Below are 18,170 nucleotides of genomic sequence, written 5' to 3' on the forward strand. Positions count from 1 at the left end.
CATGCTCATCACGACATGCAGGTCGCCTACGGGAGTCAAATCAAAAGACCTGATTCTGGCGAGCCAAACTTGTCCTCGGACACTCCTGGCACTAAAAGCCATTCACCATTTGATTTCATTAAGACAAGTTGAAGCTGAGATGGGTGAAGATCAGTTTGGCTTCAGAAGAAATGTAGGTACATGTGAAGCAATGCTGACTTTGTGTGTTATCTTGGAGGATTGATTGAAGGGCAAGCTCACGTACATAGCATTCGTAGATTTAGAAAAGGCATTTGATAATATTGATTGGACCAAGCTATTTGAGATTCTGAAAGTGATCGGGATCAGATACCGAGAAAGAAGGATTATCTACAATCTATGAAAATCAGTCTGCAGTGATAATACAGGGCTGTAAAAAAGATGCAGCAGTCCAGAAAGGAGTGAGGCAAGGCTGGAATTTGTCCCCTCTCCTCTTTAGTGTTTACATAGAAGAGGCTGTAAAGGAAATCACAGAGGAATTTGGAAAGGGAATCAAAATCGAACGAGGGGGGTTCAAACTCGGAGATTTACTGATGGTATTGTTATTTTATCTGAGTCTGCAGCAGATCTGGAGAAGTGGCTGAGTGGTATGGACTCAGTCTTGGAGAAAAAGTACAAGATGAAAAGAAATACATCCAAAACAAAAGTTATGGTGTGCAGGAAATATTAGATTAGGAAATGAAGTCTTAAAGGAAGTAGATATATTTATACTTGGGTAGTAGATTAATTGATGATGGCAGAAGTAAGGAGGACATAAAATGGAGACTTGCACAAGCAAGGAAGGCCTTTCTTAAGAAAAGAAATTTGCTCACTGTTCTGTGCCTTTTTTCTGATGGGGAAGTCCAAGAGCCAGTAGCTAATTCTGTGGAGAGTTACTGTGTGGATCATCCTGGAAATGTTGTAAAGGCTTTGTACATATGTCTATACTTCTTGAATATTAATCTGATACTTTAGCATGAAGAGAACCAAAATGCACTAATCTCCAGTCATAATGTCATTACGTCATACTTAGTGCCAAATGTTTGGCTCCTTGGCTAAATGTTCAGTATAGTGACCTTTGTTTCACAGGGCCCAGGTTCGATTTCCAGCGGGGTCGAGAATTTTAATTATGTGTAGTTGATTCCTCTAGCTCGGGGGCTGCATGTTTTTGTTCTTAATACAAATCTTCATTTGCATACAATACAACACACCACCACAGAAAAATGCAGTCGTGAATCCATTCCTTCACATGGGGTTGGTGTCAGAAAAGGCATCCGGCTGTAAAACAGTGCTAAATTCATACAAAGTTCTGTCCCCAGGTTATTGCTGGTGGTGGTGGTGGTGATGATGATGCTTGCTGTTTAAAGGGGCCTAACATCTAGGTCATCGACCCAGACCAGGTAATTTGAGAAAAGGCCTAGGAAAATAAGGTATCTGGTGCCGAATCTCCAAAAAGATAGACAAATAGGCCTACCTACATATTTTTGAAGGAACTTAAACTCTTACAGTAGGCTTAAATGTCAACAAAACATAACTGTGCATATGCTGTGTGATTGCCCCATCAATGATGGGTACAACAGATAACATATACTGTATACACACACAATATCACTGATTAAAACTGTATGTTATGTTGCTGTCCAGACTCCAGTCCACTTTCTTGTTACTGTCGTTTGTTATTTCAGTTAACACAGTGTCACAATAGTAGTATCAAAGAATGAAATAGATGTTCTTAAGTCAAACTGAAAATACATTTGAGAACCATATCACTGGGTCAGAGGGTTTATGAACTTTATTACCTCGTGCCAGTTCTCCCAATTTAAGTGGGAGATTCCTGATTTTTCATCGTTCTTCCCGATCTCCCGATTGCCAGGACCAATCCCCCGATTTTCAGAGCAGTTTCTGTAATTTTCGTATTATTTTAAACTCCGGCGCGTTTCCTCGTTCTATCGATATATGGCTGAGTATGGCTGATCGATAATAGTTCTAATAATCACAACCGGATGGTAGTATGGGGCACGGTGGCCAGCCATATGCTCCTCTTTGGTCTATAATACAGTCAAATACTCTAATAGCTTAATAATAGGAGGTGGAAGTAATTTTATTTTCTGTTTGTGCTTGGAAATAACCTGTTGTAATTAGAATACGTCTGAACGTAGTTTAAAATTATTGTAGTGTATTTTAGTATCTGTATTTAGTGTTACCGTGGTTTAAAATTATTGTAGTGTATCATAGTATCTTATTAGGAAATAGTGTGTTTATTCTATTACTGTGAAATATTTGTTTAGTATAGTACCGTTTCTGTGGTATCTGTAGTAACTCTCTTACTAGAATTCTGTTGTTGTAATTAGTGTAGACTTAACTGCAGTTAAGAATTGTGTAATTCTTGTGTATTATTCTGTTTCCAGTAATTAACAGCAATTTTCATCCTGTGTTGAAGGAATAAAAAAATCATACAATTAAGAAGTATTGTAGTGTTGTAGTAGCCTATATTAATTATTGTCATGTGATCTTTGTGAACTAACCTAGACACTATTTCTTTCCTTTCATTTTTATTTTGCACAGAATAAGTTATCTTACTTTTCCTTTTCTTTTCATTATTTAGGAAAGAATGGCTAAGGAGTGTGAGTGTAGGAACTGTGGGTGTGGCCAGGCATTAAGGAGTATGAGGGAGGAGTTGGAGAGCTTGAGGGAGATAATTAGGATTCTCTCAGAGGACAGGAAGGAAAGTAGGCCTCCCTCAAACATTGTACAGGAAACAATAGGTGTAATAGAGGGATGGGAAGGAAAGGGAGGCACTGTAGAAGACAGGTGGTCTAATGTTTTAAGGGGAAGGAGATTGCAGTTTAAGGGCTCCATTCAGGACCAGAATTCAGGACAGGTGTCGGCGAGAAATCGGTACGAGTCACTGCAGGTAGAACAACCGAGGGAAGATGAGGAACAGGGAACTGTTGCCGAGAAGTGTGGAAGTAGGAGAAAGGGAAGAGGTTGGAAAGGGGAATGTGGAGTAGTGGTTAGGAAAAGACAGGTGGAACTGGGTCATGGGATGGAGAAAAGGGAGGAGGAAGTAGCTTCTGCAGCTGTCAGGAAAGATATGACTGACCAGGAGGGAAGGGGATCAAATGAGGTGGGTAGGTATTGAAACAGTGGGCAAATTTTTAAAATGAGCACCAGTATATCTACAGTATATGTCAAAAACTAACATCTTACAGATAAGAAACTTGGTATTTGGAAAGTCCTTTAAAAATACAGGAACATGTATATTTTTGTTTTCAGAACAAGTGGTGAAAAGAAGTGAAAAAAAGAGTTGAATTATTTTATTTTTATTCTATTTTATTTTTTATGAGGATACTTATATCTCAAAAACTGAAGTTGTTACAGATTTGGAAATAGGTATTTGGAATCTCCTTTAAAAATAAGGAAACATGTATTTATTTTCTTCGACTTGAGAGAATACTGTTTCTCACGTGTACAGTTTTATGTCGCATGTTCGTCTTAGCCCTAAAAGGTAATACCACAAATGTGGTTTACAAAGTGTTTCTGGGGAAAATGAAACTCAATTTTTCGGTGATTTTTTATATTTTAGGGATTTTCAGATAATGTCTTAGTACAATGCCGAGGAATGATTACTTTTATCAAATTATGAAATCCACGCCAGCGAAATCGCAGGTAACTGCTAGTTTAAAGCATATAATGATATGGTTAGCACATGTTGCTCTACAACTTTACCTTTACCAGTTGTACTTTAGTTTCCAACTTATTTTTCATGAATTGCTGCAAGCAATTATGTTTAGAATTTCTAATTAACTGCTTGGTTCTGTTTGTGAAAATCTTGTACTGTTTGAAATCTCCTTAGCTGTGTGTCTGTCAGTACAAGCTGTCATGACTGGCCGTAGTTAGTCATGCAGAAAAATGGCAGGTTACGTGTATCTTGGTGCAAGCTCATCAAATAATTCCAGTGTGCCAGTTAATTAAATTCAGTTATTTTAGAGTCAACTAGTATTTCCCATGGCTCCAGCCTTGTTGAAGTCATACTTAATTACATTTGAACACTTTAGGTAACAACAGTAACAGTCCTATAATAACTTATCCCTGATCACCCTCTCTGCAAAACTTCATATTTTCCCTTGGCCTCTGTATCAATTCTAACAGATTAGGCAGTGTATTCCTTTTTAAAGTATCCAGATGTATATTTCCTTTGGCTTGGTCCAGTTGTTTCACTGTCTGAAACTTTCTCTCGCTGAGTGATAAAAGTGTAACAATTGTTGGACTTGCACCTTTAATGGATACAAATAATGATTTTCACCCTTAAACACCTAGATTGTGATTGTGATTGATTTGTAAATGTCCTGGCGTCTGGTTGGAATGCTTCTTTAACATTGTAATACTGCAGTTTTCTGGCAAACTTACAAACAAAATGCACACACAAATGTAATTCTAAATTCTGCATGTATGTTCCTTCTTTGATAAAACTAACAGTTAACTATTCATTTTGGCTTTCGCTGGATAAAGAGCACAAAGAACATAGAAAACTTTTTTTTTTCCCTGCAAAGTTAGTTCGGAAGAAAATGCTATGAACTATTTTTTGTTGAAAAATTGCATTCCGAATACACTTGGCAAGCTCCATTTATTAATAGGACTAACAGCTCAGAGTATTCACTCTTAAAGGTTCCAGATGCACAATTTTTCCAACTTGTTCTACTCTTGTAAAAACTGCATACTTCCTACATAAGGTAACACAATTATGTATAGTCTGTAATAATCTGGAAGGAATGAGCTTTCTGATTGTGAAATTGAAATTGAAATCGGTTGAGTGGTTCCTGAGATCACCGTCCATATAAAAACAGACAAATTTATTTCCTTGTAATATTAGTATAGATGATGTGAATATCACATACTATCCCACAGCTGATTATATGAATCATAGCATGCTTCATTCTGGTCTGAATATATTAGTCTCTTTCTAACTTGTTTAGTTTGAATGGTTTAACTTTGCACTAACACATACGGTTTCTTGGTGATGAAGGTGCAGGTAAATACTAGGACAGGGAAGGATGTGACTGTTGCCTTTATTATGGTAAGGTCCAACCATTTGTCTGATGTGAAAATTGGAGTCCATGGAAAACCACCTTCAGGACTGCCGTTGATGGAGTTCAAATCCACTATCTCTTAAGTGCAAGCTTCATTAAATCATTGAATTACTAACCTCATTATATTCGTCTCTAGCTTTAGTTCTTTTACTGGATCTCAATGTACTTTGCTGTGTTGCTTTGAAAATTATAACTTGAACACTATTTGCTTTAATATTGTGTTCCCATGAATTAACTACTGTAATTTGCTAAGCTGTCTGCTGCTGTAGTCTATGTGTTAGCACAGTAGTTCACCACCTAGTTTGCTCCTTAGCTATGTGTTTGTGTGTATTGTCTGTACAAGCTGTCATGACTGGCCATAGTTAGCCATGCTCTGACATGGACGTAAAACTGGTTAAAGGTTGTTGTGTAAAGCTCCTGCTCCCATTCATACATCATAGTTCATAACGAGTATCAATATTTATTCAAGGCTATTTAATTTTTGCCTTTGTTGAAATAGAAAGGAATAGGCTCAGTTACCTTAGACTTGCATAATCTCTCGGTATGATTAGCCATCGAATTACTGGTCTGTTAGTCTTGAGTTTGAGAATAGTTGTCTAAAACACTTACTGTTTCTTATTCTTCTTTTTCTGATTTATTTACTTTTGATTTGTTCATTAATTAATTTAATGTTCTAATGTCCATTATATGTTTACTAATCAATAAATTATGCTTAGTATGTTTTATTTGCACTCTTTTTCAGCACTTGTACAGGAAATTAAAAATTGCAGTAATTGGACAAAGCACCTTTGCTGCTGAAGTATACAAATTGTTGAGGAAAGATGGACATAAAATTGTTGGAGTATTTACAATTCCTGATAAAGGAAATCGTGAGGATCCACTTGGTGAGTTATTAACTTGATATGAATCTGTTTTAAATGACAGTTTTTTCTCATCTGTTTGGTTGGAGATTAGAAGAGTTACTTCTTAGAATAAGAAAGTATAGTAGTTAATGCATCATTTCTCCTCATCTAGATGCAGTTTGATCAGAGCAAATATGTAGCCTCCTTTATTTTTCTTGAATTCTCCTCCACTCCCCTTCCATTACCATGTTACAGTCTATTCCTTAATGCTCTTCTTAACTGGATCCATCCATAATGATCTTGGTTATCCTCAACATCTCTCTCCTTTCATTTGTAATTACATGATTTATTTTGACATTTATTCTTCATTCGTCTGCTTAATTCGTCGAAACTCTCCATCTATTTTTCTCCATTAATTTTCAAATTTTCCACTGTTTATTCTTTCCATGGGAGTCTCCGTGGCTCAGGCGGCAGTGCGCCGGCCTTTCACCGCTGGGTTCCGTGGTTCAAATCCCGGTCACTCCATGTGAGATTTGTGCTGGACAAAGCAGAGGCAGGACAGGCTTTTCTCCGGGTACTCCAGTTTTCCCTGTCATATTTCATTCCAGCAATACTCTCCAATATCATTTCATTTCATCTGTCATTCGTTAATCATTGCCCCAGAGGAGTGCAACAGGCTCCAGCACCTGGCACAATTCCTATCCTCGCTGCAAGAGGGGGGCTTCATTCATTCCATCCCTGACCCAGTCACTGACTGGAAAACAGGTTGTAAGTTTTCATTTTCATATTCTTTTCATATGTCAGTCTATTTGTCTTTATCTTAGTAGAATACTTCCCAGGAATTCTATTCTTTTGCCTGCATTCAATTAACTAGGGTGACCAGATGTACCGATTTGACTGGGACAGTTCCAGTTTTCAGAGTCGTGTCCCTGTGCCCCATCAGGTATATCTGGGATATTTGGATGTTGTATTTTTCCCAAGTCAGATCAAGCAATATCGTTTTAACAAATGCAGCAGCTGAACGTGTGTTTTTAATGTTGAAACCATTTCTTAGCAGACAAAGAACATAAAATCAAGCAATTTCCTCAATTGTGCCAAACGTTGAAGGGCTAAAGGGCCCAGATGGTTTCAAATTGTGAGTCTCGGATAGCTCTATCAAACTAAAAAAACAAATTTTGAAAATCTCTTCAGGCCTAATGCAGTTTTGGAAAAACAGCCTAAAATCACTTGTTTCTTTACTTGTATTCTTTTTGATTCAAACCCTAGCAAAATTAACTTATTTACATAGTTCTTTCTATAATGTGTTCCTTGGTTCAATACCCTCAGGCGTTTTTTTTTTTTTTTTTTGAAAAATGTCCACTGTGCAAAACTTAAGGACGAAAGTAACTTTTGCATGTTGTATCACTGGCAAGTAACATAGCTCAATGAAACTTAAACCGTACATACATAGGAAGAACTGCTATAGTACGGTACAGTAGGCAACTGAAAGGAATATCCGATGAGTCGAAAAGAAATGACATATTTATACAGAGACAATAAATTACATGTAAGTCACTGGAACGTATGATGGTCCCCTGGACATCACAAAAAAATAAAAAAGGACATGGTTCTTCGGACAGCGATGCATGCTCTGCAACGTGTTCCCATACTGGCCACAAAATTGTAAGGAGTTCTTGTGGTCGGGCGTTCCATTCCTCCACCAGCACGGTTGATAACTGCTGAATGGTCGTTGGCGCATGTGGATGTGCTGCAATATATCTGCCCAACATGTCCCACACATGCTCGATGGGATTTAATTCGGGGGAACTGGCAAGCCAGTCTGTTCTCTGAATAACCTCTCGTTCCAAGAGCTCCTCCACCTGCGCTGTTCAGTGCGGTCATGCATTGTCATCCATAAAAAGGGAGTCAGGGCCGAATGCACCTCAGAAAAGATGCACATGGGGAAGGAGTACACCGTCACAATAACGTTGACCGGTGAGTGTACCCCGTTCAAAGATTTGGAGGTCGGTACTCCCATGCAACATTATGCCTCCCCAAACCATAACACTTGATCCACCAAAATCATCATGTTCAACAATGTCCCGTTACGTGTTCCTACCTCTCGCCAGATGAGGGTGCGTCTAGAATCACTACTCAGTCTGAATCTGCTGTCATCTGAGAAGAGCATGCGACCCCACATCTCATCGATCCAGACCTGATGCTCTTGTCACCATAGCAAATTGTGCCGCTGATGTGTGGGTGTCAACGGAACTCAACGTAATGGTCATCAGACAAACAGACCACCCTCATGCAGTCGCTGTGCCACTGTGGAACATGAGATTGGGTGCAGTCCTGTTAAATGATTTCAATTACACCTGCTGCTTGACATGAGTCTCTTCTTGCCTGCTGCACAATGTAGCAGTCATCTGCTGCTGTAGTTGAAGGTAACATTAAAATTGTAGATTCATGATAATAGCCCAGCTTATTAAGCTATAAATGTTGGTATAAGTGTCAGTAGCACACAAAAGTTTCATTGAACGTCTGGCTTTTGGCCAAGTTCTTCATGTATCAAAGACAAAAGATTAGTACAAATCATTTGCTTCACCTTAATGCAGGGCAATGAACAGGTGGAATTTTTGATTTGAAATGCACAAGACGGATGTCAGGTTGTGCCAAGAGTTGAAAAGGTGGATGTTTTCGCCTCTCCCATGTGGCACAAGTCTACATTTCTTTAAATATTTTGTATTTTATATTGATGCATTTGGAATCAGAATTGTATTTTAATTTTTAATGTGTTTCTAATGCTCTTGTTACCTTTTAACTTATCTTGTATAAAATCGGCTGAAGATGTCCACAATAATGGACAAAACATGTCTCGATAATTATTAATGTTGAGTAGAAAATAAAAATACAACATCAGTATTGTAAAGGCAGAGGTTTTGATTGAGAATCTCACAAGATTATCTTAACTTACCATCCTACGTGGGTACATTGCAATCAGTCCAGTCCAACCCAGACAGTTCCTTTGTAAGTGCACTTCCTTTAACTGTGATTTATACATTGTTACCATTTCTCTTTTGCAGCTTCAATGGCAGCATCTGATAAAATTCCAGTTTTCAAAATTAAAGCATGGCGAAAAGGATCTGAGCCATTATTGGATGTGGTTGAAAAGTATAAGAAGGTTGGAGCCGAGTTAAATGTTCTTCCATTCTGCTCACAGTTCATACCAATGGATGTTATAAATTACCCATCACTTAGGAGCATTTGTTATCATCCATCCTTACTACCAAAGCACAGAGGAGTTAGTGCTATAAGCTGGTATGTTTTGGTTATAATATGTATATATGTCTCTCTCTCATTGAACTTAACTGAATTTCACTACTTTTATGACGGTAAATGAATAACCTCGCTGAAGTTCTTTCTCCCGCTCCCTTGTAGATGTCCTCAGCAACTGACATACCGGACAGGAGCACTTCATCATCTATTCTTTCTGTTACCAATATTGTGGTTGTGGATCACTGGCAGAGTGTTGGCCTCCGATCTCAAGATTGGGGGTTCAAGCCCGGCAGAGATTGTTGGGATTTTCAAAGGGTGGAAAAAGTCCATTTGGCTCTCAATATCATACTGCTGATGATACATTTGTGATTATCCATCAAAATTATTTAACTCAGCCACAGATTGATTACCACAGTTTCTCTGTCATCTGCTAGAGTAAAAAAGGTAAGGTAAGGGTAAGGGTGTATTCTGCCCGAAGGCAGGTCCGAACCTCCGCAGAGGTGTGCCTGAGCCGGAGTTTACGTACGGTAGGGTGGCCAGTTTCTTTCCGCTCCTCCATTCCCTCACCCCCCCCCCCAACAGCGCGTGGCAACCCATCCAAATCTTGACCACGCCCAATGTTGCTTAACTTCGGAGATCTCACAGGATCCGGTGTTTCAGCACGGCCACGGCCATTGGCAGAGTAAAAAAGAGTAAAAAATATTGATATACAGGCCGCCTAAAAGGCTGAAAATCAAAATACTGCACTCAGTAGCTGTATGATGTGGTTGTGTAGTGTTGAGACATAGTGTGTGCATGTATATATTTCATATTGTACTACAGCATTATGTCAGAAGGGTGTCTTTTAGAGTTGAATGGGAAATGACAATGTTGGCTCTAATGGGTTCTGTATACTTAGTTTTGAAATTTTGACTGATTTTTCCAATGTAAAATTTGGGAGATTCCTTGCATTTGAGTTAGTGAACATCTGGCAAATTACACATGTCTTCTGCTTGGTGTTCTAAATGCCGTTTTGTAACCTAATTTACTAAGTACTGGGGCATTTTTGTGTGTGTATTGAAATCTACACTTCAAAAATATTTTCAACAAGGATCTTTGACTGTATTGATGCCTTATATTCCACTTATTTATATTTTTACAGTGGTATTGAACAAGTAAAACAATTAATTAACAAGCAATTCCACATTCTTGACTAAAGTGTCAGAAACAAAACATATTCTCTGCTGCACATATATCTTTAAAATGCAAACTTGTAAGATGTCAATTACAGTGATGATTATTATGAATTGTTAATTGGTATGCCATCCTTGTGCATGAATTAGTTTTTTCACCCTGTCAGGCATGTTCTGTATAATGCCATCAAATTGCATTCCTACTTATCTATGTCAGCGTCAGTGAGTTCTTGGCGAGTAGCTGCTAGTGTTGGATAATGTAAAATTGACACTTTCAGCATGTCCTATATATGTTTACCTGTTGAAGTAGAATGCAGCGATGTAGTTAAATAACAAAGACGCCACTTTTAGCACTGACTACACTATATATATTCTCACTCAACACAGTTACAAGATAACACTTCAAATACATACACAATAATTTACAATCTATCTGCAATGCAGGATCACTTTGGTGCGACTGATCTATGATAGCTTGCTATATCCACAACTCACTGTCGATTCGCTACTGCAGTATCTAACAGCTGAACTACGAAAACAACCCCAACTGACTTACCTCTCTGTACAACTTATACATATACATATACTGGTTAGGATTCTAGATAATTTGGTTTCCTTACTACACAGTATTACAACAAGATACCTTGAAGATTCTGTAATAACCTCAGAAAGACATGGTAAGTTCCTGTTCTAGTATTATCATGAAACAAATTTGTCACCATGGCACATAACCTAAAGATGTCTACAAACATCTAGAATATTATACAACATCTCCTTGGTACATGAAGATATCAAAGAGTACTTAATTAGCACACACACACAACTGGAGGTTTTCATGAGCAACCTGGAAAACATGGACGGTTATTTACAGTGATAAGCATGATGTAACCTTAACCTAACTTTCCTTGAGTAATATAAATACAACCAGAAGTTTCCTGAATTAACTTGTGTCAATATCTGGGGACTGTGCAGGCCAGTGTATTTGGCTGATACTTGCTTTGATGCACCTACTACTACTACTACTACTACTACTACTACTACTACTACTACTACTACTACTACTACTACTACTACTACTACTACTACTACTACTACTACCACCACCACCACTACTACCACCACTACCACTACTACTACTACTACTACTACTACTACTACTACTACTACTACTACTGAGCTTCTTGGCTGAATGTCACCGTAGTTGCCTTCAGTTCAGAGAGCCCCAGGATTCAAAGGGTTTGCAGGATTCCAAGCTGCGTCGGAGATTTTGATCTTAAATGGTTAATTCCCCTGTCTTGGGGACTGAGTGTTTGTACTGTCCACAACATCCCTTCAACTCACACACCACACACAACACTTTCTTCCACTAAAATAATATGTGATTTCTCATACGCCGGAGGTGCCACCCACACTTGTTGGAAGGTCTGCCTTACAAGGACTGCACCAGGCTAGCAATAGTCAGAATTCGGATTGGGACAAAGGAACGAAAGAGGAAGTCGGCTGGTTGAATTCTGCACTGATCATAATTTAGTCCTTGCCAATACTTGGTTCAAACACCACAAACGATGGCTTTATACGTGGACGAGACCTGGAGACACTGGAAGGTATCAAATAGACTTCATTATGATTAGGCAGAGATTCAGACACCAGGTGTTGGATTGCAAAACTTTCCCAGGAGCATATGTGGACTCTGACCACAGCTTGTTGGTCATGAGATGCCATCTGAAGCTGAAGAAGCTGAAGAAAGGAAAGAATGCAAAAAGATGGGATCTAGACAAGTTGAAAGAAAAGAACGTGAGGGATTGTTTCAAGGAACATGTTGCAAAAAGGACTAAATTAAAAGGCTGAAGGATACACTATAGAGGAAGAGTGGATAGTCATGAAAAATGAAGTCAGCAGTGCTGCTGAAGAAATGCTAGGAAGGAAGAAAAGATCAACTAAGAATCAGTGGATAACTCAGGAGATACTAGACCTGATTGATGAACGACGAAAATACAAGAATGCTAGAAATGAAGAGGGCAGAAAAGAATACAGGCGATTAAAGAATGAAGTGGATAGAAAGTGCGAGGTAGCTAAGGAAAAATGGCTGAAGGAGAAGTGCAAGGATGTGGAAGTTTGTATGGTCCTAGGAAAGATAGATGCTGCATACAGAAAATCAAGGAAACATTTGGAGAAAGGAAATGTAGGTGTATGAATATTAAGAGCTCAGATGGAAAGCCACTTCTAGGGAAGGAAGACAAAGCAGAAAGATGGCGGGAACATATCCAACGGTTGTATCAAGGTGAAGATGTAGATAATTTGGTGCTGGAACAAGAAGAGGCTGTTGATGCTGATGAAATCAGAGACCCAGTTTTGAGGTCAGAGTTTGACAGAGCTGTGAGCGACCTAAATAGGAACAAGGCACCTGGAATTCATGACATTCCCTCTGAATTACTGACTGCGTTAGGAGAAACCAGACCGGGCGAGTTGGCCGTGCGCGTAGAGGCGCGCGGCTGTGAGCTTGCATCCGGGAGATAGTAGGTTCGAATCCCACTATCGGCAGCCCTGAAGATGGTTTTCCGTGGTTTCCCCATTTTCACACCAGGCAAATGCTGGGGCTGTACCTTAATTAAGACCACGGCCGCTTCCTTCCAACTCCTAGGCCTTTCCTATCCCATCGTCACCATAAGACCTATCTGTGTTGGTGCGACGTAAAGCCCCTAGCAAAAAAAAAAAAAAAAAAAAATGTTGTTATACCTATTCCCAAGAAAGCCGGTGCTGACAGGTGTGAAAACTATCGCACCATTAGTTTAGTATCTCATGCCTGCAAAATTTTAACACGTATTACTTACAGAAGAATGGAAAAACAAGTTGAAGCTGAGTTGGGAGAAGACTAATTTGACTTCAGAAGAAATGTAGGAACACGTGAAGCAATCCTGACTTTACGTCTGATCTTAGTGGATCGAATCATGAAGGACAAGCCCACGTACATGGCATTTGTAGATCTACAAAAGGCATTCGATAATGTTGATTGGACCAAGCTATTTAAGATTCTGAAGGTGAATGGGATCAGATACCAAGAATGGAGAATTATCTACAGTCTGTATAAAAATCAGTCTGCAGTGATAACAATCGAGGGCTTTGAAAAAGAAGCAGCAAACCAGAAAGGAGTGAGGCAAGGCTGCAGTTTGTCCCCCCACCTTTTCAATGTTTACATAGAACAGGCAGTAAAGGAAATCAAAGAGGAATTTAGAAAGGGAATCACAATCCAAGGAGAGGAAATCAAAACCTTGAGATTTGCCGATGCTATTGTTATTTTATCTGAGACTGCAAAAGATCTCGAGAAGCTGCTGAATGGTATGGACAAAGTTTTGGGTAAGGAGTACAAGATGAAAATAAATAAGTCTAAAACAAAAGTAATGGAGTGCAGTCGAACGAAGGCAGGTGATGCCGGAAATATTAAATTAGGAAAGGAAGTAGTTGAATATTGTTACTTGGGTAGTAAAATAACTAATGATGGCAGAAGTAAGGAGGACATAAAATGCAGATTAGCACAAGCAAGGAAGAGCTTTCTTAAGAAAAGAAATTTGCTCACTTCAAACATTGATATAGGAATTAGAAAGATGTTTTTGAAGACTTTTGTGTGGAGCTTGGGATTGTATGGAAGTGAAACATGGACGATAACTAGCTCAGAATGAAAGAGAATAGAAGCTTTTGAAATGTGGTGTTACAGAAGAATGCTGAAAGTGAGATGGATAGATCGAATCACAAATGAAGAGGTACTGAATCGAATTGGCTAGAGGAGATCGATTTGGCTAAATTTTGTAGGATGCTAAAGGGTTTAATGTGTCACCTATTCAATACATACAAATTTTTAAACATTAGGAATTTATTATTAATTCCATTTGAGACATGTTTCGCACTTCATTGAGGGCATCATCAGTCAAATTACCTCCTCAAGGCAAAAAACAGGTATCTGATTAGTAATTAAATTATAAACATTAAGATACATTACAATGGGAAAAATTAAGCAACCAAGAAAAATTTTTGTTCACTGGTGATACAGTTAAACAATATAAGTTTATAGATATAGTAGTCAGCACCAATGCGTAAAATCACTGGGTATTTTAGCAGAGTCCAGCAGTGGTGTTCCGAAGAATAATTGATGCACTCGTTACAAAATCATAGGAAATTATAAAGTTTATACAAATATTTACATTGAAAGTCAGGGGAGAAAGGGTATAAGTATCTGGCGTCAATGTTCGTAACATTAATTACTGGCGTTGGTTGAACGATTACAGGTTGACAGGGTAACTATACAGTAAATTTACAATATCCATTGAACAGTTGAGCAGCTTGGTGAGAAAGGGTATAAAGATGTCTAGCATCAATTGCGTCCCCTTGTTTTAGTCGTTGGGTGACGATTCCACCATTAACACATCGGTAATATGCATAGCGGTCCAACCTTAGTTTATATCACAGGAGGCAGGGAAAAATATTCCATAGTTTTATTTTTTATTTCAGAATGTCAGTGAGGTTCTGTAGGCGTAGTCAAATTGAAAGTTGTCTGGTTGAAGTTCCGGGTTTAGTGCGGTGAAATTGGTCGGCGTGGACAGAGACTCGTTGGGTGTCACTGAGTACATGGTGCATTTGAATGGCATCAATGACGGCAGTTATTTGTTGATAATTGTATTTATTGGGAATATGTTGGCTAAATTTGATGAGAAGAAGAGATAGAATAATAGGACACATCTTAAGACACCCAGGACTTGTTCAGTTGGTTTTTGAAGGAAGTGTAGGTGGTAAGAACGGTAGGGGTAGACCAAGGTATGAATATGACAAGCAGATTAGAGCAGATGTAGGATGCAGTAGTTATGTAGAAATGAAAACGTTAGCACAGGATAGGGTGGCATGGAGAGCAATAACAACCACCACCGTCACCGGTTTCCCATATGCAACGTGTGTCACATGTGTGGACCCAGCACAGTTTTATTGCTGGATGCCCTTCCAGGCACCAACCCTTCATGGAGGGATGTATTCTGTGGTGGTTGGTAGCGTGGTGTGCTGTATGTGAATGAAGAGGAGTCTGTTAAGGTGTGCTCAAACAGCCAGTCCTCAGGCTAGAGGAGTTAACTAGTCGTGGCTAAAATCACCAGTCCAGCTGGGAATTCAGCTTAGGACCCTCAACCAAAGGCCTCAGTTGTGACCATTTAGCCTAAGAGTCGAGCAAAACTTTCTTCACCTTATCCCTGGTATTTTTGGAGTTGCTCCCCTGGCTCATTTTTGTTTTGGCTGGGGTTTTAAAACCTGACACCATGTGTTTTCTTTGGTGAACATTCCAAGAGCCAGTCATGCTGCTGCAACAGATGAATTAACTTCCTAGAAATCACAATGACAAAGGACACCAACCAGAAATATGAATTCTAGGTGGACAGATAGCCTGCTATGGCTGACATCCTGATTCTCAACACTTCAAAACCGTCCAATGCAACCAGGCATTCTGCCCTTGGAATCATATTGGATGGTGTCAACAGCTCTCCACTTTCAACATGATATTACTTCCGAAGAACTTGCTCAGAAAGAACCAGGGGTTTTCTAATGGTTAAAACCATGCACTAATTGAAAGTTTCCCTCACAAAATATTCATCCATCCATCTGTCTTCATTGTAAACTGTTATGCCTTTCAGTATTCAGTCTGCAAGCCTCTGTGAATTAAATTAACTACCGTATAATCCCGAATACCACCCGCCACCAAATAAGACCCGCACCCTAAATTTGAGACGGCAAAATACGGAAAAAAATATAAAAATCAAATAACTTACATACCTATTTAATTTTCTTCAAATATACCACAAATATAAATTCAAACATCTTACAATTAATAAAATCATCACAAAAATTGTAAATAAAATCGGTCCAATACTCATATCATTCACAATTCACCGTAGTCATCTGAAGTTTCACCATAAGAACTTTCATCACTGGCATCTTTCCACAAATAGTCGTCCTCACTACCGTCCGCTAAATTTCAAATTCCACATTTCTTAAAGCTTTTGGACACTAGATCATTGGGAATGCGCGCCCATGCGGTCTTGATCCAGCTGCATATTAGTCCCACTAAGGCCTCTTCACTCGTCCGGTTGGTGTTAACGCGTGATCACCATCAGACATCCATTCGGTGTACAACTGTTTCATTGCAGTTTTGAAAGACCGGTTCACGCACACATCCAACGGCTCTAGAATAGAAGCGAGTCCTCTGGGAATTATCGCAAGATCAGTTTTTCCTTTCCTCATCATACGCTTTACGGTGTCAGTTGTATGTCCTCGGTAACTGTCCAACAAAAGCATGTTTCGTTTTTGTAACAAAGCTCCCGGGTGACGTTGCCAAACACACTTCACCCAGTCCTCAACTAACGCACTGTCCATCCAGCCAGACTCATGTGTTCTAACAATAACACCAGACGGCAAGTTTCTTTTCAGAAGTTTTTTCCTTTTCAGAACCACATATGGAGGGAGTTTGGTTCCATCCGCTAATACGCACAGCATTACCGTGCATCGTTGCTTTTCGTAACCACCTGTTCTGATGGTTACACCAAGGCCAACTAGATAGACAGGCCATAAGGCTCCCCCTCCACTTCGGACGCTACGTCACACAAGTCGCCAGCCGCTTCACTTCTCACCAGTGACTTGTAGGCTGCTCTGAACCTCGCAGCAGTGAGGCTATCGATGGTGTTGAATGATTTAAACGTGTGTGAACATTGTGAATTATGGCCACGTCGTGTTGTATACCTGGTTGTATTTCAGTGTTTAAATTTCCTACTGACTAGTTTCGGAAACAAAAGTGGATCATAGCCATCCATCGAACCGAATTCGTCCCTTCAGCAAGCTAAATTGTGTGCATAAAACACTTCGACGAAGTTTCGTAATTAGGGACGATTCTGTTAAAAGACCTGATGAGTCTATTTTAACTGTAAAACCTAACCATTTAAAACTCACAAACAACGCTATTCCTAAGTTTGAAAATGTGCCTGCCTATCTGTCTAAAAATCTTCTGACACCGAGCAAAAATCCTATTCAAAAACAAGAAGAAATTGAAAAACGGGAAGATGAAGGAAAAAAAGAAAGCTGAGGAAGAATATGACAGGATCAAGGACTTCAATAACTTTCAGGGTAATTTCACTATTAAACGCAAATTAGATTTGGACAAAGTTTTCGTCAATTTTAACAGCCAAAGTCTCTGTATTTTCAAAATGTATATGACTGAGGAAAATATTCCGAAAATTGGTACTTCCTTAACATTAAACGAGGCTCTTGATTTTAAAGCCATTAAACATGATATTTTCATGAGTGATAACCCTGATATACGTGCATTAGGTGACGGGGGGAAAGATATTAAAATAGTCATATTAGAAAAGTATTTATAACTTCCTGTTTAGACCTGCTTGTAACTCAAAAGTGACTGTCCACGACAAAATAGAAGTATAATTTTGTAAGGAACAGTTAAATATAGCCTTTGCAAAGAAAGTATCTTACTCCTGTATACTAATAATATGGCTCACTTCAATATTTTTTGCATTTCCTGGGGCGTAAAAGAAGATAAGACAGTCAACGTTTCTTACAATTCCTCACCCGGTTATTCACAGTCTTTTACTGCAAAACTAGGCATGGGAAATTCGGGTATTGATGATTCACATTGGAATTACTTGAAAAAGAAACTAAAATTGTTAAAGGAGCATGAAAGATTTTGTAACTTGGTGGATGGAGTCTACATAAAACATGAGCTGAACTATAAAGGAGGAAAGGTTTTATTTTTTGTTTTTATTTTTGCTAGTGGC

At 38.9% G+C, this 18,170-nt stretch overlaps 1 protein-coding gene across 1 annotated transcript in view; it reads left to right on the forward strand.

The window, feature by feature from the left end:
* Positions 1-18,170, forward strand: part of LOC136863946 (cytosolic 10-formyltetrahydrofolate dehydrogenase) — a 234,936-nt gene that overhangs the window by 38,813 nt on the left and 177,953 nt on the right. The window contains exons 2-3 of the mRNA XM_067140396.2: positions 5,830-5,971; positions 8,992-9,226. Coding sequence (XP_066996497.2) covers positions 5,830-5,971; positions 8,992-9,226 — 377 coding nt within the window. The remainder of the gene's footprint in view (positions 1-5,829; positions 5,972-8,991; positions 9,227-18,170) is intronic.

This window comes from Anabrus simplex, chromosome 2 (genome assembly GCF_040414725.1).
Source record: "Anabrus simplex isolate iqAnaSimp1 chromosome 2, ASM4041472v1, whole genome shotgun sequence".
In the NCBI taxonomy this organism is placed as follows: Eukaryota; Metazoa; Arthropoda; class Insecta; order Orthoptera; family Tettigoniidae; genus Anabrus; species Anabrus simplex.